The sequence below is a fragment of the Sapajus apella genome, unplaced genomic scaffold (genome assembly GCF_009761245.1).
Source record: "Sapajus apella isolate SASKATOON/1434 unplaced genomic scaffold, GSC_monkey_1.0 scaffold108, whole genome shotgun sequence".
In the NCBI taxonomy this organism is placed as follows: domain Eukaryota; kingdom Metazoa; phylum Chordata; class Mammalia; order Primates; family Cebidae; genus Sapajus; species Sapajus apella.
The window spans coordinates 4,337,688-4,363,436 of record NW_022437048.1 but is presented as its reverse complement, the minus strand read 5'-3'; the positions used below and the strand labels follow the sequence as shown (position 1 = coordinate 4,363,436).

The 25,749-nt window shown below is 35.1% G+C and overlaps 1 protein-coding gene across 1 annotated transcript in view; it reads left to right on the top strand.

The window, feature by feature from the left end:
- The window catches only part of LOC116537264 (UDP-glucuronosyltransferase 2A2-like), a 42,552-nt gene extending 23,457 nt beyond the window's left edge, over positions 1-19,095 (top strand). The window contains exons 3-7 of the mRNA XM_032259318.1: positions 5,000-5,148; positions 8,007-8,138; positions 9,140-9,227; positions 9,685-9,904; positions 17,867-19,095. Of these exons, the coding sequence (XP_032115209.1) occupies positions 5,000-5,148; positions 8,007-8,138; positions 9,140-9,227; positions 9,685-9,904; positions 17,867-18,146 (869 nt within the window). The 3' untranslated portion in view covers positions 18,147-19,095. The remainder of the gene's footprint in view (positions 1-4,999; positions 5,149-8,006; positions 8,139-9,139; positions 9,228-9,684; positions 9,905-17,866) is intronic.
- Positions 19,096-25,749: the final 6,654 nt, after the last annotated feature.

The following is a 25,749-nucleotide window of genomic DNA, read 5'->3' as shown; positions in this document are numbered from 1 at the left end:
TTGAGTTTTTTTTTTTTTTTAATCTTACTCCTCTAGCTCTTTAAATTTTGATGATAGGGTGTCGATTTTAGATCTTTTCTTGCTTCTCATGTGGGCATTTATTGCTATAAATTTCCCTCTAGACACTGCTTTAAATGTATCCCAGAGATTCTCATACATTGTGTATTTGTTCTCATTGGTTTTGAAGAACATCTTTACTTCTGCCTTCATTTCATTTTTTATCCAACATTCAAGAGCCAGTTGTACAGTTTCTATGAAGTTGCATGGTTCTGTGTTAGTTTCTTAATCCTGAGTTCTAATTTGGTTGCACTATGGTCTGAGAGACTGTTTCTTCTGGGCTTGCAGACAGCCACAATCGTGTGTTCTCCTATAGCCTTTCCTATGCATACGGGCATTCCTGGTGTTACTTCCTGTTTTTAGAAAGTCTCCAGTCATAGTAGATTAGAGCCCCACCCTTGAACTATTTTAAGCTGAATTATCTCTAAAGGGCTTATCTTCAAATACAGTCAGGCTTCAATATACAATTTTTTTTTTTGTTTGGGATGGAGTTTTACTCTTGCTGCCCAGGCTGGAGTGCAATGGCATGATCTCAGCTTACTGTAACCTCCCCCACCCGAGTTCAAGTGATTCTCCTGGCTGAGCCTCCCAAGAAGCTGGGATTACAGGCATGTGCCACCACACCTGGCTAATTTTGTATTTTTAGTAGAGACAGGCTTTCACCATATTGGCCAGGCTTGTCTTGAACTCTTGACCTCATAATCCAAGTCGTGCTTTGTTGCCCAGGCTGGAGTGTAGTGGCATGATCTCAGCTCACTGCAACCTTCTCCTCCTGAGTTCAAGCGATTCTCTGCATCAGCCTCCCAAATAGCTAGGATTACGAGTCTGCCAGCATGCCACCATGTCTGGCTAAATGTTTTGTATTTTTAGTAGAGATGGGGTTTCACCACCTTGGCCAGGCTGGTCTTGAACTCCTTACTTTTAATAAGATTTATAATTAATCTATAGATTGATTTTGAATATATAGATTTGATTTATAATTAGTCTATAGATACTGGCCTTTGTAAGATTTATAATTAATCTACAGATTGATTTTAGAGAATGGACATCTTTATGAATTTTGGTGTTCTTATCTGTGAATATGTTAGCTCTATTTACTTTTCTATTGGTTTTAATATAGTTTTATAATTCTAAGCTTAAATAGATTATGTAACTTTTTAAAAAATTATTTCAAGTTTTTCAGTGGAAATTTAAATTTTAAATTAAATGTTTATCCACTCGTGCACAGAAATTGCAGTTGCTATGTTATGGTCTTGCATTCAACAAAATTACAACTTTCATGTTCATTTTGAAGATTTATCTATACATTAATTTGGATTTGCTACATAACATGATATCAGATAGTTAGATAGATGTAGAGATAGATAAAACTCCTAATCTTTTTTAGTCTAAAAATTGTTTTTCTTGTTTAACTGCAGTAGTGTAAAATATTGAATTAAAATGTAAAGTGTTGAATTAAAATTGTCATTAGTACATACCATTGATTTTTTCTCATCTTGATAAGAATGCTCTTACTATTTTAACATAAACTTTATTTTTTGTGGAAGTTTTTTCTTTTGAGTCTTTCCTACTTGTAATTTACTAACAGGATTTTAAGATTTTGAACAACTTGAGTTTTTTATTGCTTGAAATGATAGGATTTTTCTCTTTTTACCTTTTAACAAGGGGAACTTATTTATTTTTCAATTTTAAGCTATCATTTCATTACTATAATGAGTCCAACTTTCTCATATGTCTTGTTAACATATTACTAGATTTAGTGAGATAATCATTTTTAAGTTTAACATTATCTATTTTTGAGTATGATAGACTTCTAATTTGATCTCCATTCCAATAATATATTTTTTCTCAATTATATTAATTATTCAGGTTTTCTTATTTTTACTCTGTCATTTAACTTCTCAAGTTGCATGGGTGTGAGGTGCTCTTCCTTTGCCTAAGAGAGGAGTCTCTGAGGGCCAGGCTACTATGAATGCTGCTGCTCCTCTGAATCTAGCCACCCAGTGGAGCCGTCACACTCCAGGCTGGTGCTAGGGAATGTCTGCAAGGGGTCAAGTGATGTGACCTGTCCTCTAGTCTCCGGCAGTGGATACCAGCACCAGCTATGACAGTGGTGGCAGGGGAGTTACATAGACTTTGTGAGATTCCTTGGTTATTAGCCTTAGTGTATTGACTTTCTCAAATGCCAGCTGTAGTAGTGATGTTCTGGCACATGGACAAACTCAGGACCTTCTGGTTACCCAAAGTGATGCAGGCAATAGTGATAGTTGAGGTCATGTACAAGTTTTTTTCCTTCTTGGTGTTGTGTTATTCTGCCTGCAGATGCTGTCATGGACTATGCCAGATGGCCTCTAACCATGAGGTGGCACTTGCAAAACAGCTCCAACTGTAGTGGTAGAAGTGATTTTTGTGCTTGCCTTATGTTGCCCAGGGAAGGTACTCTGTCCTTTCTTTTAAGCTTCCAGTGCAGGTGCAGGGGCAAGGGGAGGTGGAGCCTGGGTCAGCCAAGTCTGTGTTGCGGCTCTCCCTATGTAGATGCAAGCAGTGGTCACAATGAGGGTCAGAGAGAAGCTCTCTGGCTGCTGTAGTAATGTTCCAGGGAGAAGTGCAGCTGCCTCTGCTGCACAGAAGAATCTACATGGGGAGCATGTGTAGCAGCAGGAAATAAACCTCACCTCCTCCCACACACTTGGCAAGGCAGGTCTCACATTTGCATTTTTCCACTAGCAGCAGGTAACTGGATTCCAGGCACACTCCTCTCAAAACTCAAAACTGCCCCAGGTCATAAGCCTTCCCCACTGATATGGTTTGGATCTGCGTCCCTGCCCAAATCTTATGTCCAGTTGTAATCCCCAATGTTAGAAGTGGGGCCTGGTTGGAGAGGATTGGATCATGGGGTAGAGTATTTATGAATGATTTAGCACCATCCTCCCTTGGCACTGTTCTTGTGATAGTGAGTGAGTTATCATGAGAGCTGGGTTTTTGTTTTGTTTTGTTTTGTTTGGTGAGACAGAGTCTTGCTCCGTAGCCAGGCTGGAGTGCAGTGGTGTGTTCTTGGCTCACTGCAACCTCCACCTCCCAGGTTCAAGCAATTCCCCTGACTCAGCCTCCTGAAGTAGCTGGGACTACAGGTGCATGCTGCCACACCCTGTCTCTACTAAAATACAAAAAAAAAAATGCTAATTTTTTTGTATTTTAGTAGAGACAGGGTTTCACCATGTTGGCCAGGATGGTCTCCATTTCCTGATCTCGTGATCCACCTGCCTCAGCCTCCCAAAGTGCTGGGATGGCAGGTGTGAGCCACTGCGCCTGGCCTTGAGATCTGGTTTTTTAAAAGTGTATACAGCCATTGCTCGACTTACGACCATGAATGGTTCCGATAGACCGGTCATAAAATGATTTGGTTGTAAGTTGAGTAGGCTATGTGCACGCGGAGATGGTAGTGCTGCCGGAAGCTGGTCTGCACTGTCGTATGCCCAGATGGGCAACGTTTGCACTGCCAGACGCGTAGCAGTCATGGCTAGCGATTGTGGTCGTAAAGTCGAATGGTCGTAAGTTGCATAGGTCGTAAGTCGATCAATACTTGTAGTACCTTTCCCCTCACTCTCTCGTTGCAGCTCCCATCATGCAAAACAATCTGCTGCCCCCTTGCCTTCTGCCATGATTAGAAGCTTTCTGAGGCCTCTCCAGAAGCAGAAGACACTATGCTTCCTGTATAGCCTGCAGGACCATGAGCCAATTAAACCTCTTATTTAAAATAAGTTACTCAGTTTCAAGTATTTCTTCATAGGAATGAGAGAACGGCCTAATACACCCACTGAGATGGAAACTGCGGCTTTCAGGCCAGGCTCCTCTGAAGCTGGGGCGTTCGGTTCCTGTGCCTGTGGCTATAGCACACCTAATCATTCCTCAGTTCTGGACAAAGGGGATTTGTCCCCACTCAAGATTTTATTGTTATTCTCAGTTTATTTATTGGGAGCTTCTCTCAACCTGTGACCACACCTGAGTTAGCTGGCAGGCTTCTGCAAGGCCCCTTGTGACAGGAGATAAGGAGTGACTTTTCTCTGTCCCTGCTGAGTCTGTGAGTGCACACAAACCATGTCCAGATGCTGCTTTTTCTCATCTATTTCCCACTGTTTAAAGCAGCACCAGCACTGTGTAGGGTTAATGCGTTTCCCCATGGTCTGGATTTCCAGGTTTCCCAGCAGAAGTATACATCCCAGAGGCAGTTTATCCCCACCCACACTCTGGGAACTCAGTTTTTCACCTGGTTCACAGGATAGGTTGCTCCTCACCACTTTTTTCAAAGGGTTTATAGTTACTTTTGTTCTTTCTGTAAAGTTCCTGTGTTGCTTCTTGTAAAAAATTCACAGTATGAATCTCCACTCACTATATTGTCTTTTCAAGTGGGAGAGGCATGCTAACAATGCCTCCAAATCTGCTGTCTTGAAGTTATCTGCCATTCAGTTGGAGAGAGAAAATGAATGTTAGCTGTAGTTTAATTTTGATTGATTTATTATTGTGAAATTACACTTACACATTACTTATTTTTCACTAACTAAAATTCTTCTCTCCTTCATTCCTTTCCCAGGCTCCATTCTACTCCCTCTTTTCTTCCCTTTCTCCTTCTCACCCTCTCTCTCTTCTTCTCTCTCTTTCTTCATTTTTTCTCCCTTTTCCTTGCTTTCCTCTTTCTTCCTTCCCGTCCTCCCTCCCTCCCTTCCTTCCTTCCTTCCTTCCTTCCTTCCTTCCTTCCTTCCTTCCCTCTCTCCTTCCATCCTTCCTGTTTAATTTCTCCTTCCTCTTAATATATAGATATGATGCATTCTAGAAGACCTAATTGATTTTTTCCTTAATAGCTTATCAGGAAATTACTGATACTTTTTTCCTCAGCAAACATATATGCTAATTTCCTCTATTCAACTTTTTTCATTTTCTCCAGGAAAACCCACTACATTATGTGAGACTATGGGGAAAGCTGAAATTTGGTTAATCCGAACATTTTGGGATTTTGAATTTCCTCGTCCATACTTACCTAATTTTGAGTTTGTTGGAGGATTGCACTGCAAACCTGCCAAACCTTTACCTAAGGTAGGTCCACAACAGTGGAGGATTTTATGCTCCTTATAATAAAATACCTAATTTTCTTTTAAAGTTTATAGCCTCGATAACAAATAAATGCTGCTGGACATTTCAGTTTGCTATTCCACATCTATTTTCCTCATGATAGATTTCTCCTACAGGTGATATTAAGTGTTTTGGAATTTATGTCGACAATTTGAACTGAAGAGTAAAATCGTTCTAGCTGTGTCTTACAGATATCAGTGTCTCTATACCTTAATACTGGACCTAGAGGGACAGAAAACCAGATCATAGAAATTACTAGGGAGGCTGCCGTAGTCTTCTTAACAAGCCACATAGCATTTTGAACAGGGACATTTACCAAATTTCTTGAGAGAGAAAGATGTTTTCATGAAAACTCTTGAGTGAATTCCACAGAATTTGGTAAGTAAGAAGTCTGCAAAATCTGCATATGTACCCCAGAACATAAAGTATAATAAATAAAATTTTAAAAATAAATAAAAAATAATAAATTTAAGTAATTTAATAATAAAAAGAGGTCATTATTGAAGGAAGACAATGAAATGAGGCAGAGCTCTTAGGTTTTAATTTTGAGAATTTATTGGATAGTTGTGACCTCTACTGTTAGGAAACAATTGGTGAAAAAATTCTTTTGCATTGACAATGGTGACTTTAGTTTTTGACCTATTTACTTTAAGGAAGCAAAAAGATTTTTATTAATTCCTAGAAATCATTTAGGTAGTACAAAGTGTAAATCCCAGCAGAACACATTGGAAATAGATTCAGATTTATCAGCATAAAGTAGATATTATAAAACTGAGATACTCAAATATTGTATTGGGTCTTTATAAATATGGTGTCAGGTTTTTATGACATGAAAAAGAAATTGTATGCCATGATATGAAGCCTTTAGAGAGTAAATGTGGAATATCAGAAATGTTATACAGAAAAAGTGTTGAGAAGCAAAATAGAATATAGGTAAACATGGTAGGAACAATGTATTTAACTATCAGTAGGGAGTGAGGAAGCAGGTTATCATTTATTTGATGCACACACAAACAAACATAATCTTTTCAGAAAGTTGCAGGTTCCCAGAACAGTACTAAATTTCTGTTTGTGGTAAAATATATGTTTAAGTTTAAAATTTTATTTCAGGATTCTGAAAATTTTATTTCAAGATTTTCTTGCCTGTCAAGTTAGGCTGCAGGCAAGCTCTAGTGAATGTTCCTTATAGGAGATAATGTATCAATATATAAATAGAGAAAGAAATGTACATGACATGTCCATAGATCACTGGATAACAACCCATGCCACACTCATATTTTTCCTCCCAAACTCACTTTTTACACACACACACACACTCTCTCTCTCTCACACACACGCAGACACACACACAATTTCACAAAGACAAGTCAGCCATATTTTACAACAGCAAACATTCCTCCATTACATATTCAATCAACTTAAATAATGATATAGACTTTGGGAAATATAAATACCAATCTTGTATTATATTGCTGATAAAAAGTTATGCCAATCATTGGGTACACAGAATACAAAAGCAACAAAAGACTGTCATATGAAAAATCCATTTAGTATGGTAAGTTTGTATGTTTGTGTGTGTGTGTGTGTGTGTGTGTGTGTGTGTATGTTTGTGTGTTATTTTAATGAATCAATATCTGTTTGGAAGATGAATCAAAATAGCAAAGCATCAATTCCTGGGACCTCAGAAATATACTGCTGACATTAAGCCAAAAATAGAAGTCTATTTTCACTTAAGATATCACCCTCCCCTAATAATTTTGCTACTCATAAACTAGCAAATGTAATGACCTAGTAATGAGCTAGGAAATTTTACTGGCAGAGAAATTTATATTTCACTTTTTCTTTAAGGCTCAAATTAAGGGCACATAGCTAACATCACATCTATGGCAGTTTATACATCAGAAAGACAGAGATGCACGGTCTCATAAGCGTCATTGTGATTACAGTTGGAGATACACTTTATCGTATTCTAAAATACGTTATTATTAGATGACATTTTAAACAAATTTCTTCTCAGATAAGGGGAGGCATAAACTTTAGAAAATAATCTCGAATGCTTAACAGGAACCAGTAAATTTATTAATAATCTCTTAGATATAACTGGCATGCTAATAATTTTTAAAGCCTAACTCAGGATCCTTTATTGGGCTTCCTTCCAAAAGCTGTTCCTGTGAGTTTGCAAACAACCCTATTGGTTGGTTAAATTAAGCCTTGGGAGTAACAATTTCAGTTACCATGAGAAGAGGTGTCCCTTATTTAGTGTTCATTTCTGTAATGGTTTTCGTTCTATGATTGGACTTGTAACCATTGATTATACATTTAAGTTACACAGTTCAGAAACATGTTTTCTCTTAAGGTGAATAGACCTGACTGGGCACAGTGGCTCATGACTATGATTCCAGCATGTTGGGAGACCGAGGCAGGTGGATCACTGAAGGCCCAGAATATGAGACCAGCCTGGCCAACATAGTGAAACCCCGTCTCTACAAAAAATACAAAACTTAGCTGGGCATGGTGGCATGTGCCTATAATCCCAGCTACTGAGGAGACTGAGATGTGAGAATCACTTGAACTGGGGAGGCGAGGTTGCAGTGAGCAGAGATACATGCCACTGCACTCCAGCCTGGGTGACAGAGTGAGACTCTGTTAAAAAAAAAAAATACTAATATAATAGATACTAGATCTTTCTACATGTCAGAAGACAGACCAGTCTAACAATTTCTCTGACATCTTTCCTAATTTTACCTATTTCAATGGGTAAATAAACATATTTTTTCCTATGATGCCATATCTTTGTAATATAAAATATATTATGTATGCAGGAAATGGAAGAATTTATCCAGAGCTCAGGTAAAGATGGCGTTGTGGTGTTTTCTCTGGGATCAATGGTCAAAAACCTTACAGAAGAAAAGGCCAATCTTATTGCCTCAGCCCTTGCCCAGATTCCACAGAAGGTCAGTACAGCCTTGGATCCTGGTACCCAGTTTTTTACTAATGGGAGAGACAGCGCGGCTAGTAACGCTTTTTCCACATGAAAGTTGAAACTCATTATACACTGAGTATCACTAGTAACAGCTGTGAGTAAAATTGTGTAGAACATTAAAGCTGTGTATATTACCAATCATTTGCCTACTGAGCCTCAGCATTATTTTTGAAACAGATGCTTTTATGAAGTCATTTAGTTTTAATGTAATAGAAATGAAAACTTTAAGCCTCCACTGACCTTTTCCTATTTGAATTTTTTTTGTTGTTGTTCTCCACTGACTATTTTCAAAAGTTCTAAAGTGTGTAGCTCCATAGCCCAGGAAGAGAGAGAGTGTATACACAAAGCATGGAGAAATTATGCTAAAAATATAATTCAAGTGCCTAGGTTTTATTACAATGCTATCAAAGTGCAGTTGGTTTAGAAGTAGAAGCCTAGAGTCACTTAGTCTTTCTAGGTTGAATATTCTCTAGCTAAAAACGATTAAAATTCAAATATTATAGTCCAACAACATGCACTTTCTGATTTATGTAATTCAATTAACCTTAATTTTTATCTCTACATTTCTGCATTTGTATTCTTTCTATACTCCTGTTCATGAAACATCCTAGGACTCTTTATATTTATGTATTGGTTAAAGCACATAACATTCTTCATGATTTTTCGTCTCCATGTTGTGAATGGTTAAACTGGTCCTGTTTATGTCCTATTTCTTCACTTAAAATCTCACTCACAAAAGCTTTAAAGTGATAAATATCAAAACAATAATACTATACTTAATAGACTATTAATGCAAGACTTTACAAAAAGGTAGATATAAATAGTCCTACTATATATCTCAACATTTGTAAACTACTGCTTATGTAATTCCCATCTTTCAAATAGCTAGCTAAATGATTTCTAACTATTCTACCAGCTTAAAATGTCCGCATTGTGTTTTTCCTTGCAAAATTAAAGCACAATTTTCCACAGGTTTTATGGAGATACAAAGGAAAGAAACCAGCTACATTAGGAAACAATACTCAACTCTATGATTGGATACCCCAGAACGATCTTCTTGGTAAGACTGTGGGGACAGAAAAGCTGTACAGTGGGACAATAGACAAGTAACTTTTTAGTAGCAAATAAATTTAATATGTTTTTAATAATTTAAAATTGTATTTGATACCCAATTTTAAAGCAGATATAATTAAACAATTGGTTATTAATTTTTATAGATTCATGCTTCCTCTGGTTCACAAAAAGGCATTTTCAGTTAAGATTCATCACACTTCAAGTTTCATTTTCAGTTCAGATATCATCTTAGTAATATGTTCCCAGAAAGCACAAGGACTGTTAATTACTGCTTTTCCTGGGATCACAGTTTTCTGAGATAGCAATGCCCTATTTTCTCTGCTTTTGTAGAAGACGGATCCTTCTTTAATGTGTTATATTATAGCTTTTTGACCCCCTCTGTCTCTAAAATTCTGCTAATGTGTTATAATTACATACCACTTTTCACTCCACCATCAAATTAGGTCATCCCAAAACCAAAGCTTTTATCACTCATGGTGGAACTAATGGGATCTATGAAGCTATTTACCATGGAGTCCCTATGGTGGGAGTTCCCATGTTTGCGGATCAGCCTGATAATATTGCTCACATGAAGGCCAAAGGAGCAGCTGTGGAAGTGAACATAAACACAATGACAAGTGTGGATTTGCTTAGTGCTTTGAGAACAGTCATTAATGAACCTTCGTAAGTACTAAGGCTCTTAAAGATTTATCTCACATTAATTATGTTATATATAATATCAGAAAATATTCATTCTTTCATACTTTTGTAATTATTTTTAAATAACAACTATAACCTGACCAATAGAAAGTCCATTTCATTTGCCAAACTGCTGAAGTGATTTGCTGAAATCGTAAAAAAAAGAAAAACCTAAGACTTCAAATATTCTTTCAATACTTTTTCACAATAAAGAATGCTATGATTATATAAATTCTCATTTTTTTGTCTGGATAATTTGCTTAATCTTATAAACTAATTAATAAGTATTTATGTTATAAACTAATCTGTAAGTACAAAATTGAAATGATAATATGCCCAGTAAAAATCATTTAGAAATAACTATTAACACTGAGTATATACCATTCCATACCATTATATACCAGTATATAATTGATATATATGTATATGTATAGCTTAGTATATGGTGTGTGTATGTATATGTGTATATATATGTGTGTGTGTATATATGTGTGTACATGTATGTATACACATACTTGCATCTTATTTTTTGTGTACATATATATACACACAAGCTTATGTACATACACACACACACACACACACACACACACGCTCTCTTATGTCTTATATTTTTCTCTAAAGATCTCACCAAAGGTAGGAAATAATATATGTATATGTAATTTTCAGTTTTTATTTTTGATGACGTGTTTTAATTTTAGCCACTTATAGTTGAACTCCTGCTTTGAAAGTTATCTTATTCCAAATTTTTATGACTTACATTTTAATTTTACTTTACCGATATTTATGTCATTTATTTTTCTCATATTTATTTAGTCTTTTTCCTATATTCTAAGGGGACTCAGTGTTCACCATTGAATTAGAGATAATTTGTTCCAAATATTTAGGATTTATTTCTTGACTGATTATCTCACAGGGAATTTTCTTTCAATAAAGACTTGGATATTGAATTCTCTGGAATAATGTTTAGCAATATTTGCTTATTGCTTTGTTATAAGAATCAATTTGTCTGAATATAATATATTTAGCTCTCTCTTTTTTTTCTTCAGACCTGTGGAAATATTACTCATGACCTTCTAGTTTATTTAAATGGTGCTACAGGATTTCTGAGTCCTGTCTGACCATTTTATCTTTTTGTTTTCTTTTCAGCTTGGAAAAAGAAATTTATACTTTTTAAAATGCAGAAACTCAGTTGTGGTCTATTCTTCCAAATTGTTTCACATATTTTCCTTCAATTATACTGTGTCCTTACAACACTGTTAATCTAGGGAAAAAATTATCCAGTTTTTCTTTTCATAAATTAATTTTCTGCATATTATTTCTTAGAATGCCTTTTAATTCCATTTTTTATCTTTACTTCAGAAGCACCAGTTTAGTCTTCCCTGTGATAAAATATTCTGTTATGTTTTCCTCTACTATTTTCTGTGTAATTGTTCAAATCAATTTTTACTATTCTTAGTTCATTGAGATTGTCTCAAATAGTTCACAAATTAGCAAATGTATTATTTTTACCATGAGCATTGCTTGCTGTTTCTAATTTCTTTGTTAATTCTTTAAGCTGTCATTTTTAACAACTTATTTCATCAGCTCACCTATTTCCTTATCACTGCCTCTTGCTTTATAATTCAATTTTGATATAATATTAATTATCATCCCACTATTACCATATTTTGAATCTCCTCTTCTTTGGACTATACATCATGCCTGGTTGCATTCATAGTTTCTCATTTATTTTTCAGTATGTCAGTGGTTATCAGGCTGTTTTTGTATCTTGGTCTTGGCGTTTGCTCTGAATTTCTGTAGGTGCCTTAAACTTGTTTCTATGCTATATTGGACTCAATTGTTTTTATGCACAGTCAAAGCTTGAAGGATAGATGTAATAGTCCATTCACTTTTCCTGAAGGCTGAGATTCAGGAAGTAGAGGAGAAAATTAACTCAGATAGAATTTAGTGCTTTTTTAAAAAAAATAATATTTAAGTTCTGGGGTACATGTGCAGACCATGCAGGATTGTTACTTAGGTATACACATGCCATGGTGGTTTGCTGCGTCCATCCCCCTTCATCTACATTAGGTATTTATCCTAATGTTATCCCTCCCCAGTGCTTACACCCCCTGCTAAACTTCCTCTAGCTCTCCCACCCCACAACAGGCCCTGGTGTGTGATGTTCCCCTCCCTGCACCCATGTGTTCTCATTGTTCAACACCCACTTATGAGTGAGAATATGCAGTGTTTGGTTTTCTGTTCTTGTGTCAGTCTGCTGAGAATGATGGTTTCCAGCTTCATCCATGTCCCTGCAAAAGACATGAACTCATCTTTTTTTATGGCTGCATAGTATTCCATGGTGTATATGTGCCACATTTTCTTTATCCAGTCTAGCATTGACGGTCATTTGGGCTGGTTCCCAGTCTTTGCTATTGTAAACAGTGCCACAATGAATATACGTGTGCATGTGTCTTTATAACAGAATGATTCATAATCCTTTGGGAATGTACCCAGTAATGGCATTGCTGGGCCAAATAGTATTTCTAGTTCTAGATCCTTGAGGAATTGCCACACTGTCTTCCACAATGGTTGTACCAATTTACACTCCCACCAACAGTGTAAAAGTGTTCCTATTTCTCCACATCCTCTCCAGCATCTGTTGTATCCAGGTTTTTAAATGATCGCCAAACTGGCATGAGATGGTATCTCAATGTGGCTTTGATTGCATTTCTCCAATGATCAGTGATGATGAGCTTTTTTTCATGTGTCTGTTGGCTGCATAAATGTCTTCTTTTGAAAAATGTCTGTTCATATCCTTCAACCACTTTTTGATGGAGTTGTTTGTTTTTTTCTTGTAAATTTGTTTAATTCCTTTGTAGATTCTGGCCTTTGTCAGATGGGTAGTTTGCAAAAAATTTTTCCCATTCTGTCAGTTGCTGGTTCACTCTACTGATAGTTTTTTTTTTTTTTTTTTTTTTTTTTTTTCTGTGCAAGAGCTCTTTAGTTTAATTAGATCCCACTTGTCAATTTTGGCTTTTGTTGCCATTGCTTTTGGTGATTTAGTCATGATGTCCTTGCCTATTGCTATGTCCTGAATGGTATTGCCTAGGTTTTCTTCTAGGTTTTTTTATGGTGTTAGGTCTTATGTTTAAATCTTTAATTCATCTGGAGTTAATTTGTGTATGAGGTGTAAGGAATGGGTCCAGTTTCAGCTTGCTGTACATGGCTAGTCAGTTACCCCAACACCATTTATTAAACAGGGAATCCTTTCCCCATTGCTTGTTTTTGTCTGGTTTGTCAAAGATCAGATGGTTGTAGATGTGTGGTGTTACTTCTGGTGCCTCTGTTCTGTTCTAATGGTCTATATCTCTGTTTTGGTATCAGTAATATGCTGTTTTGATTACTGTAGGTTTGTAGTATGGTTTGAAGTCAGGTAGCATAGTGCCTCCAGCTTTTTATTTTTTATTTTATTTTATTTTATTTTTTTATTTTTTTGCATAGGGTGGCTTGGCTATATGGGCTCTTTTTTGTTTCTATATGAAGTTTAAGGTGTTTTTTTCCAGTTCTGTGAAGAAGGTCAATGGTAGCTGGATGGGGATAGCACTGAATCTATAAATTATTTTGGGCAGTATGGCCATTTTCACAGTATTGTATCTTTCTAAACATAAGCCTGGAAAGTTTTTTCATCTATTTGTGTCCTCTCTTATTTCCTTGAGCAGTGGTTTGTAGTTCTCTTTGAAGAGGTCCTTCACATCCCTTGTTGGTTGTATTCCTAGGTATTTTATTCTCTTTGTAGCAATTGTGAATGGGAGTTTGTTCATGATTTGGCTCTCTGTTTGTCTGTTATTGGTGTATAGTAATGCTTGTGATTTTTGCACATTGATTTTGTATCCTGAGACTTTGTCGAAGCTACCTATCAGCTTAAGGAGATTTGGGGCTGAGACAATGTGGTCTTCTAAATATACAATCGTGTCATCTGCAAATAGAGACAATTTGACTTCTTCCTTTCTTTATTGAATATCTTTTGTTTCTTTTTGTTGCCTGATTGCTCTGGCTAGAACTTCCAATACTGTGTTGAATAGGAATGCTGAAAGAGGGTACGCTTGTCTAGCTCCAGTTTTCAAAGGGAATGCTTCCAGTTTTTGCCCATTCAGTATGATATTGGCTGTGGGTTTGTCATAAATAGCTTTCATTAATTTCAGATATGTTCCCTCAATACCTAGTTTATTGAGAGTTTTTAGCATAAAGGACTGTTGAATTTTGTCGAAGGCCTTCTCAGCATCTATTGAGATGATCGTGTGGTTTTTGTCTTTGGATCTCTTTATGTAGTGGATTACATTTATAGATTTGTGTGTGTTGAACCAGCCTGGCTTCCCTTGGATGAAGCCAACTTGATCGTGATGGATAAGCTTTTTGATATTCTGTTGCAATTGGTTTGCCAGTATTTTATTGAAGATTTTTGCACCAATATTCATCATGGATGTTGGTCTGAAATTGTCATTTTTAGTTGTGTCTCTGCCAGGTTTTGGTATCGGGATGATGTTGGTCTCACAAAATGAGTTAGGGGGATTCCCTCTTTTTTTATTGTTTTGAAATAGTTTCAGAAACAATGGTACCAGCTCCTCTTTGTATATCTTGTAGAATCAGCTGTGAACCCAACTGGTCATGGGCTTTTTTTTAGTTGGTAGGCTATTAATTGCTGCCTCAACTTCAGATCTTGTTATTGATGTATTCAGGGATTCAGCTTCTTCCTGGTTTAGTCTTGGGAGGGTGTAAGTGTCCAGGAATTTATCCATTTCTTCTAGATTTACTGGTTTATGTGCAAAGAGTTGTTTGTAGTAATCTCTGATGGTAGTTTGTATTTCTGTGGAATTGGTGGTGATATCCCCTTTATCATTTTTATTGCATCTATTTGATTCTTCTCTTTTCCTTTTTATTAGTCTGGCTAGAGGTCTATCTATTTTGTTGATCTTTTCAAAAAACCGGTTCCTGGATTTATTGATTTTTTTTAAGGGATTTTTGAGTCTCTATCTCCTTCAGTTCTGTTCTGATCTTAATTATTTCTTGTCTTCTGCTAGTTTTCGAATTTGTTTGAACTTGCTCTTCTATTTCTTTTAATTGTAACGTTAGGTTGTCAATTTTTGATATTTCCTAACTTCTCATGTGGACATTTAGTGCTATAAATTTCCCTCTAGACACTGCTTTAAATGTGTCCCACAGATTCTGTTAAATTGTGTCTTTGTTCTCTTTGATTTTGAAGAACATCTTTATTTCTGCTTTCATTTCATTATTTATCCAGTAGTCATTCAGAAGCAGATTGTTCAGTTTCTATGTAGTTGTGAGGTCTTGAGTGAGTTTTTTAATCCTGAGTTCTAATTTGATTGCACTGTGGTCTGAGAGACTGGTTGTTATGATTTCCTTTCTTTTGCATTTGCAGAGGAGTGATTTACTTCCAATGATGTGGTCAATTTTAGAGTAAATGTGATGTGGTGCTAAGAAGAATGTATATTCTGTGGATTTGGGGTGGAGAGTTCTGTAGATGTCTATTAGGTCTGCTTGGTCCAGATCTGAGTTCAAGTCCTGGATATTCTTGTTAATTTTCTGTCTTGTTGATCTGTTTAATATTGATAGTGGAGTGTTTAAGTTTCCCACTATTATTGTGTGTGAGTTTAAGTCTCTTTGGAGGTCATTAAGCATTTGCTTTATGTATTTTGGTGCTCCTGTATTGGTTGCATATATATTTAGGATAGTTAGCTCTTCTTGTTGCATTGATCCCTTTACCATTATGTAATGCCCTTCTTTAGTGTTTTTTCTAAATGGAACTAACCTGCTTAAAAACAACTATTCAGTGCCCTTTGCCAGGTGTTTTAGACACAGAGAGCAGTGTATCATTTCAAAAAGTAGAGACACTAAACACTTTGTTTAGATTCATACCAAAACTGAGTCCTTGTTTTTGACTTTTGCTTTCTATCCACATTCCAATTAATCGACTTTTATTAATACATACATGTTGTACAATTCATAATTCTAGAAATCATAATTCAGGAGCTAATTGGTGGCTTAGAAGCTTCAGCAAGGCTCATTATGCTGTTTTCTTTGACTTTGATGTCTAGTAAACTAGACTATTACAAAGTTGTTAGTTGCTGACAATTTGGTTTATTTTGTTAATTATCAGAGTAGGTAAGGTCTGTGATTCTCTTTAATGCTTAAAATGATCATTAAACTTTTATTATTGACTTGAAAGCTGTAAACCAAAAATAAAATTCTAAGCCCACTATCCAACCATCTGAATGGAATTCTTCCTAACTCAGAGTTCTTTGAAGATTTAACCTGAGAGACTTTTTCAGGCGATGATGAGAAGTGAGGGTCAAACATGCCTCATTATACCTCACTGGCATTAGCATCAACACAGACTTTAAGTCTGATAAGAAACATTTCACAGCCAATTCTCTCTGAAGCCTACTACCTGAATGCTTCCTCGCAAATAAGGACTTGGATGTCTACAGTCCTTGATTCCAGGCATGCCTTCCGTTTGATCCTAGGTCTTTAGACAAATTCAACCCATTGTCAACCAGAAAATCTTTAAATTTACATATAACCTGAATGTACCCCCACTTCAAGTTGTCCCACCTGTCTGGACCAAGCCAAAGTATTTCTTAAATGTATTTGATTAATGTTTTATGCCTTCCTAAAATGTGTAAAACCAAACTGCACCCCAACCACTGTCGGCACATGTACTCAGGGCCTCCTGAGGGCTGTGTTATGGGCCATGTTCACTCATATTTTGCTCCAAATAAATATCTTCAAATATTTTAGATGTTGACTCATTTCATTGACAATACTATTGATGCAAAAAACAGAGCTATAAATAGTGTTAGAAAATTTTAAATAAAGGCCTAAAAATTATTTAACTTAAAATACCTTCACTTTAACCCTAAACCCAATACTACCTCTGGGAACACAGAGTATATTGTAGAGCACATATACGGATGTATTTGTACTCCATTCTGTTATTCATTAAAGCAATTAATAAACATTAAAAATTACATTTGAATATACCATAATAAATTTTAATTATTCAGAATATTTTATCATGTCAGTCATAAAACATTAGTGTAAAATAAAACATTAAATAATGAATTTATGAGCATGGTCCTTGTCCTACATCATTTATAGGAAAACATACTTTTTTCTTATTATATTTTTGATTCACATGTACAAATTTATTTATTTGCCTCAAATGTAGGCATGCCTCAAATGTAGGATGATCCATGTGAAATTACTATCTTAGCCTTACCCTACCTATTGCTATTGTGATGGCAAGTTGATTAAGAACTCTAATTCTAGGGAAATATTTTGATTTACCTTAAAAACTCAAAGTTCATATGCCACTTCTTAAATCAACAGAGTTTTTTTTGTTCAGTCTTCATGTTACAGAGAGACACTATTCTTTTCATCACAAACATACAAATGTGTGCCAAGGAGTAATTATCACAGTGCCAACATCTCAGAACTGTAAAATAACTCACTAATCTCAATTTCCTTTGTCTGTCATATGAACCAACCAGACATTAAAGGATATGTTTATGTATGTCTAAAATGATTTTTATCCCACAACATTAGATTATATACCATCTTAGTCTTGAAACTGTACTGGACAGTATACTTCACACAGTATCAAAATTATTTTTAGAAAAATTATGCTAGACAAATATATTTACAACTAGTTTGCTTTATTTTTTCATGTCTACATTTGACCATCCTGTGTTAAGAATATATTTCATCCACATCCTCCCTTTTATAACTTCTAAAATCTTGTGCAACTAGAACAGTTCATGCAAGAATTATATTATTCTTAACATAACTATGGACTTCAACTTGTATAGAAAATATGTATCACATATTTATCTTCAGTGAACATAAAAACAAAAATTATCTAATTTCTGCCTATTTGTCTTCCAGCTATAAAGAGAATGCTATGAGGTTATCAAGAATTCACCATGATCAACCTGTAAAGCCCCTGGATCGCGCAGTCTTCTGGATCGAGTTTGTCATGCGTCACAAAGGAGCCAAGCACCTGCGGCCAGCTGCCCACAACCTCACCTGGTTCCAGTACCACTCTTTGGATGTTATTGGGTTCTTGCTGGTCTGTGTGACAATGGCTATATTTTTGGTCATACAATGTTGTTTTATTTTCTTTCAAAAATTTGGTAAGATAGGAAAGAAGGAAAAAAGAGAATAGATCAAGAAGAAGAGGAAATACATGTTTTTAAGTTTGACAAAATCCTGAATGGTACAATATTATTAATTCCAACCAAAAGGAGTTTAACAAAAACACATCTCCCATCATGTTTCCAAATTTTCTATTCTTCTACCTGCCTTAAGCCTACTGCTATGATAAAGCCTAGATTTCAACATGATCATTATTAACTTGTGAGTTATAGTCTTCTATTTTTCCTTAGTCTTTCCCAGCTGACCGTACCCTTTTCCTTTCACTTTTCTGACACAAGAATACTACCTAATTCTAAATATATTATATTAGCAGTATCAAATTATTTTATAGTTAACCTTAATCGATGACTAACAATATGCTGAATCCTGGGTAATGCATACAGTGTAGATGGAATTTGATAGGTGTAAGAAAGAGTCAAATTCACAAGTTCCATATACCACACAAATCAGGGAGCCACCATAGGAGAATAGTGTGTTATGAGAAAGGTAATGATTTCCTTTTTTAATAAAAATAAACTCTTCTGCTTGCCCAGTGTTGCAGGAGTTAGAGAATGAATTTAACTGTGATGTGCATCCTATTAATGTCTACATAATTTTCATTGATTATATCTATATAATCATTGTATAACTTGTCTGCCTTTCCTCAACATATATTCTTATATAACCTGTAGTGGAAGATTTGGGTACTGTCTTTAGTAAATAAACCAATCGACGTTTTTTATTTCAAGGAGAAAAGTCTATGTTATATGTTAAATGTGAACAGACCATATTTAGAGGACACAACAATGAGAAACATAGAAAATAACCAGTGATTTTATAAAACTTTTAGTTAACAGTACAAATGATTACATTACACATCAATTAATTATGCTTAAAAATTACTAATGTTCATAATATATAATCACTATTTGTAATCAAAGTTTAATTTTATGCCAAAAAATAAAAACCATGCTTACTTGAATTTTAAGATAATTGTATTATTTTTGTCTTTATGTTCTACAAATCTAAATTTATCAATTAATTGCTATGTGAGAGGTTGACCAAGGATATGGCATAATAAATATTTATTAATGCAAAGCACTTGTTGAAGGCAAATATTTATACTTGAATCAGCTTTATATTAATTTAATAAATATATTAAAAGTTTTGCTTTCTTTACCCTTTATAAATTTAATGACATTTCTAAAGTGTTAATTTCAGTATTTGAAATTGAGAAGAAATTACATTTGTTGCCTTAGTAAAATTTTTGAAATTCTTCTTTCTTCTTTAATTCTTTATTTTTTAAATTTTACATTACTTTAAGTTCCAGGATACATTTGCAGGTTTGTTACATAGGTAAATGTATGCCATCGTGGTTTACTGCACTTATCAGCTAATCACCTTGGTATTAAGCCTAGCATGCATTAGGTACAGGCATATAGCTAGGCATATGCTCAATATGAATAGTTTGTAAAATCTAGAAATATAGCCAAACATAGAGACAGCTGATATTTGACAAGAATGACAAAACAATACAAGGGAGGAAAAACGGTCTCTTTAGCAAATGCCAGTGGGAAAACTGATTATCAATATTCAAAAGAATAAAATCAAACCCCTCACCTCAAGTCATATACAAAAATGGACTCAAAATAGATAAAAAACCTAAATGTAAGAGCAGGAACTATAAAACTCAGCAGGAAAAATATGTGTATATCTTTCTAATCCTGAATTTGGCAAGGTTTTTACATATGACACCAAAAACGGAAGCAACTAAATGAAAGTTGATGAATTGAACTTCACTGAAATTAATTTTGCACATCAAAGAACACCATCACTAATGTCGGAAGAGAAACCAGACTTTGGATTATATAGTTGCAAATTACATACATGGTAAGTAACTCATTTAAGAAATTTATAAAAAAGAAATCCTACAGCTCGATGATAACAAATAACCCAATCCAAAAATGTGCAAAAGACCTGAACAGGTATTTCTCTAAGGAATATGTAAATGTTCATAAGGACAAACGAACAAATGTAAATGTCCAAGAAGAACAAATGAAAAGATGCTCTGCATCATTAGGTTCAACGGTATTATATAAAAATGTTAGTAAAAACCACAGTGAGATACCACTTCACCCTCACTAACATGATTGTTATCAAAAAGACAAATAATAAAAAGTGTTGGGAAGGATGTAGAAAAATTGGAACCTTCATACTTTGCTTGGGTGAATAAAAAATTATTCAGGCCCTTTGAAACAATTTGTCAGCTTATCAAAGTTTAAACATAGAGTTACAATATAATCCAGCAACTCCATCTCTAGTAATATACCCAAAAGAAATGACAATAGGACTATACAAAATTAATACATGAATGTTGATAACATCTTAACCAAAATTGGAAGAAAAACTACAGTCCATCACTGATGAATGAATAAAAAATGTATGATATATCAATACTGTAGAATATTATTTGGCAATAAAACTAAAAAAGTCCTGATGCATGCTATACCATTAATTAAACTTTTTAAAGCATTATGCTAAGTATAGATGCCAAACAACAAAGATCAATATGTGATGCCCTTCATAGGCAAATTGATACAAATAGAAATTATGTTAGTGTTTGCCTAAAATGAAGGATAAGGAATTGCTAAGGGTCCGGTGTTTTTTTTTGGTGGGTGATAAAATATGTTCAATCTTGTTCTAGTTGTTGCAAAATTCTGTAAATATATGATGAACCATCATACTGTATATTAAAAAACTTTTTTTGAAGGCAGGGTTTCGCTTGTCACCCAGGCTGGAGTCCAGTATTGTAATCTCCACTCAATGCAGCCTCAACCTCCTGGGCTCATGGCATCTTCCCACCTCAGCCTTCCAAGTAGCTGGGATGGCAGGTGCAGTCTTTTTGTTCTTGTTTTTATTTTTTAGAGACAAGGATTGTCTGTGTTATCCATGTTGATATCAATCTCCTAGGCTTAAGTGATCCACCTTCTTGGCTTTCACAAAGTAATGGGACTACAGACATAAGCATTTCACCCAGCCATTGAGTTGTACACTTTAAATTGATAAATATATAACATGTGATTTGTAAGTGTACAAATTTTTACACACAAAAGTATCTTGAACCATGACATTTAAGAAATGGTGATTCAGCTGTATAATTACTTTATTTCGAGTTTTGTGATTTCATCATTGTAATTCAGCCTGAGTGACAATGTGAGACCCTATGTCAAGAAACAGTCATTAGAGTGAAACGGCAACCAACAGAACGGGAAAAAATTTTTGCAGTTTACCCATCTGACAAAGGGCTGATATCCAGAATTTACAAAGAACTAAAACAGATTTACAAGAAAAAAACAAACAAGCCCATTCAAAAGTGGGCAAAGGATATGAACAGATACTTTACAAAAGAAGACATACATGAGGCCAACAAACATATGAAAAAATGCTCATCATCACTGGTCATCAGAGAAATGCAAATCAAAACTACATTGAGATACCATCTCACGCCAGTTAGAATGGCGATCATTAAAAAATCTAGAGACAACAGATGCTGGAGAGGATGTGGAGAAATAGGAACACTTTTACACTGTTGGTGGGAGTGTAAATTAGTTCAACCATTGTGGAAGACAGTGTGGCAATTCCTCAAGGACCTAGAAATAGTAATTCCATTTGACCCAGCAATCCTGTTACTGGGTATATATCCAAAGGATTATAAATCGTTCTAATATAAGGACACGTGCACACGAATGTTCATTGCAGCACTGTTTACAATAGCAAAGACCTAGAACCAACCCAAATGCCCATCGATGATAGACTGGACAGGGAAAATGTGGCATATATACACCATGGATTATTACGCAGCCATCAAAAACGATGAGTTTGTGTCCTTTGTAGGGACATGGATGAACCTGGAAACCATCATTCTCAGCAAACTGACAGAAGAGCAGAAGATCAAACACCGCATGTTCTCACTCATAGGTGGGTGTTGAACAATGAGAACACATGGACACAGGGAGGGGAGCACTACACACTGGGGTCTGTTGGGGGGAAATGGGGGGGTACGGTGGGGGGTGTGGAGTCGGGGAGAGATAGCAAGGGGAGAGATGCCAGATGTAGGTGGTGGGGAGGAAGGCAGCAAATCACACTGCCACGTGTGTACCTATGCAACAATCTTGCATGTTCTTCACATATACCCCAAAATCTAAAATGCAATAAAATAAATTTTTTAAAAAAAGAAAATAAAAGAGAAAGAAGAATAGGAGGAAGAAGAAGAAGAGAAAGAAAAAGTGGATGAAGGAGAGGAGGGAGGAGAAAGAAGAGAGGAGGAGGAAGAGGAAGAAGGAAGAAGAAGAAGAGAACAAGCAGGTGGAGGAGGGGGAGGAGAAGGAGGAGAAGGAAAAGGAGAAAAAAGAAGAAGAAGACGAAAGAGGAGGACGGAGAAGAGGAAGAACAAAGAAGGAGGAGGAGAAAAAGAAGGAGAAGAAAAGGAAGAGTCAAGCAGAAGGAAGGCAAGTAGGGAGAGAAGTTCGACTACCCCATAAAATATATTAATAACTAACTTTCTAATATATATAATACTACTTTGATATTTCAGTATTTATGAGATATTCTTTAGTTTTATATCCTACTTAGCCTTCCTGTGAAGTTACCCTTAACGCTTATATAGCAAATATATGTGTTCATTATATTCTAGTTTATGAAGATTGTTTGGTAATTCTAAAATTAGTACTCCATTTTGGTATTAGGCATATACCAAATGGCTTAGCTATAGATGACCATAATTACCACTGCTGTCAACACTTGTAGTATTTCACCAAAAAGTTAACAGTAAGTTGAACAAAATTTAGCATCATCACTATTTTGGAACTTTGTCAACAGCCTCATTATTTATGAACTGTCAATCACTGTTTCATATGTTTATAGAATTTACAATGCTAGTAAATGTGATAATATTCTGGATATATGTAAAAATCTCCCTTGAATTTTTTATGGGAGAAATAATAATTTGTAATCAGAAATAAGTTATATGTAATTTCTAGAAGAATTAATTTAGTTCTCATACATAAATGATTGCATAGATTTGCTTTTTTGTAAAGCATCAGATGTCGGATTATAACTTATAAAACAAGTGAATATAAGTAAATTTACTCCAATTTTATTTATTTAAAAATTAAAAGCTTACTATTAAATTTGGTAGATGAAAGCGATTATAGTAAATACATTAATTAAAATGGTGTTGACCTTTTGTAAATTATTATTCTGCCTAAAAACTACTTAAAGGTTTGAATTTGTCATTTATTATCTCATTTGTCTAAGTCACTATGCATAAAACATCATGATTGCATTTAACCTAATTTAATGTAAAAATAAATCCAAAAAATATATAGGTTTGTGCAAAAGTAATTGCGATTTTTGACATTAAAAGTAATGTCATTACTTTTAATCACATTACTTTAAAAAATGCAATTCTTTATACCAACTGAATATTTATTTATTTGACTGACTTATTTATATTTACTTCAGTCTTCAGTAGTTCTGTTACTTAACCTGTCTTGTCCTCCTATCCTTACCTGTTACATGGAAGGCATTTAAGTAGGTGATCTCTTTATCTTTTTAGAATTCTAACAAATATGCTACAATTTGAATTTGGGTCATATGTCAAGGTACTTTCTTTTTCTAACTTTCATTTTAAGTCAGGGGTACAAGTGATAGCTTGTTAACACAAGCAAACTTGTGTCATGGGTGTTTATGGGGGTTTGTTGTACAGATTACTTCATCACCCAGGTATTAAGGCTAGTACCCATTAGTTATTTTATCTGATCCTCTTTCACCTCCCAACTTCTACCCTCTGAAAGGCCCCAGTGTGTGTTGTGGACTTCTATGTGTCCATGTGTTGTTATCATTAGGGTCCCTTATCTGTATGGTTCTATGGAAATTTGCTGACAGGAAATCAGATACATTAATATCAATACTCAGCTGTATAAGTGAGTATCAGCCAATCAGGATGGAAATGGTTCAACAGAAAACAAAATGATTCACCATTTATTATTTAATAACTCAAAATCTCACAGCTTTATATTTTTGTTCCAGTCCTGGGGAAAAATATGATAAACTATATCAGTTGATATTTTATCATACAGAGTCATGTTATTTATGGCCAGAAACAAATGATCTTTATTTAAAGTGCAGTTATATTGCACATATAATTTTTCAACAATTTTCTGGGTTGTCTGTCTCCTAATTAGAATGTTCACTTATCCTTTCTCCTAATATATAAATATTTTAAATGCAATTAAAAATTAATGGTTCTTATTTTATTACCAGTGACTGCATTTTCTATAGGAGTAAATCCCCAGCCTTTTTCGTGAAATGGTAATGCATTTTGTTATGGAGTATGACCTGTTCTTCCTCTATTCAAGCACCACCACCAACCCGCTCCCTGATTCCCTGGATACCATGCCCAATCACACTCAGTAACTTCACCATTTATCTAACAGAATATGTTCTAGCATGCATCCTGCTTTGTGGGTGCTGGCTGAAAGATATGCAGTTTTCTTTACCCATATTGTGCTCTTTCTATTTGTCCACTTGACAATCTTGTATTCATTCTTCAACTCTCAAGACACATACTACTGCTTCGATGTGTAGCCTTCGCTTATTGCCCCAGAGGACTTGGTGCTTCTTCCTCTGAGATCTGAAAGCAATTTTAATGCAGTTTTACTGTAATAGTAATGTGTTATATAGAAAACACTGCCTGCTTAATTGCCTCATATTGTGTATTGCTCATTTTATTTCTAAGACTTACAATAAATAATTATTCAAACATTTATCGAATCCTAGGTCATCCAAAATCAAAGCTTTTATAACTCATAGTGTAGCCAACAGCACCTATGAGTGGATCTACCATGAAGTCCCTACGGTGGGGAGCTTCCTTTGTTTGCATATCAACTTGATAACATTGCTCACATTAGGGCTAAGGAAGAAGCTGATAGACTGGACTCAAAAACAATGTCAAATACAGATTTGATCAATACATTAAAGGCAATCATTAGTGACTTTTCATGAATGTACAGGTTTTTTTTTTAACTATTTTTTTAACTACATAGCATGTATTGATAAGTTTTCACATGAAGGCCAAAGGAGCAGCAGTGACTCTAAACAGGAAGACAATGGTGAGTACATACATCTGTTATTTTAATGCTTAAAGACAATTGTCAATAAACCATTGTGAGCATCACAATGATTTTTTTGTGTGTGGTTTTAGTGGAAACATTTGTCAGAAGTTTTAGGATAGTGCAAACATTTTGAAATAGCTGGAAAGTGAAATAAGAGAAATTGCTGATGATGGTAAAAGAAAGATTATAAGGAAGATTGAGAACAAACTTGAAGCAGGGAACCATGAATGTCATGACAGTACTGACTATTTTTTCCACACTTATGCAGGTTTTTCAGCATGAGAGCTCATCAAATGTTTTACTTTAAATAAATTTTCTTTTGTATATTGAAGTTATACAAGGAGAACTACAAACCGCAGCTGAAGGAAATAAGAGAGGACACAAACAAATGGAAAAAAAAATTCCATGCTCATGGATAGGAAGAATCAGTATCATAAAAATGGCCATACTGCCCAAAGT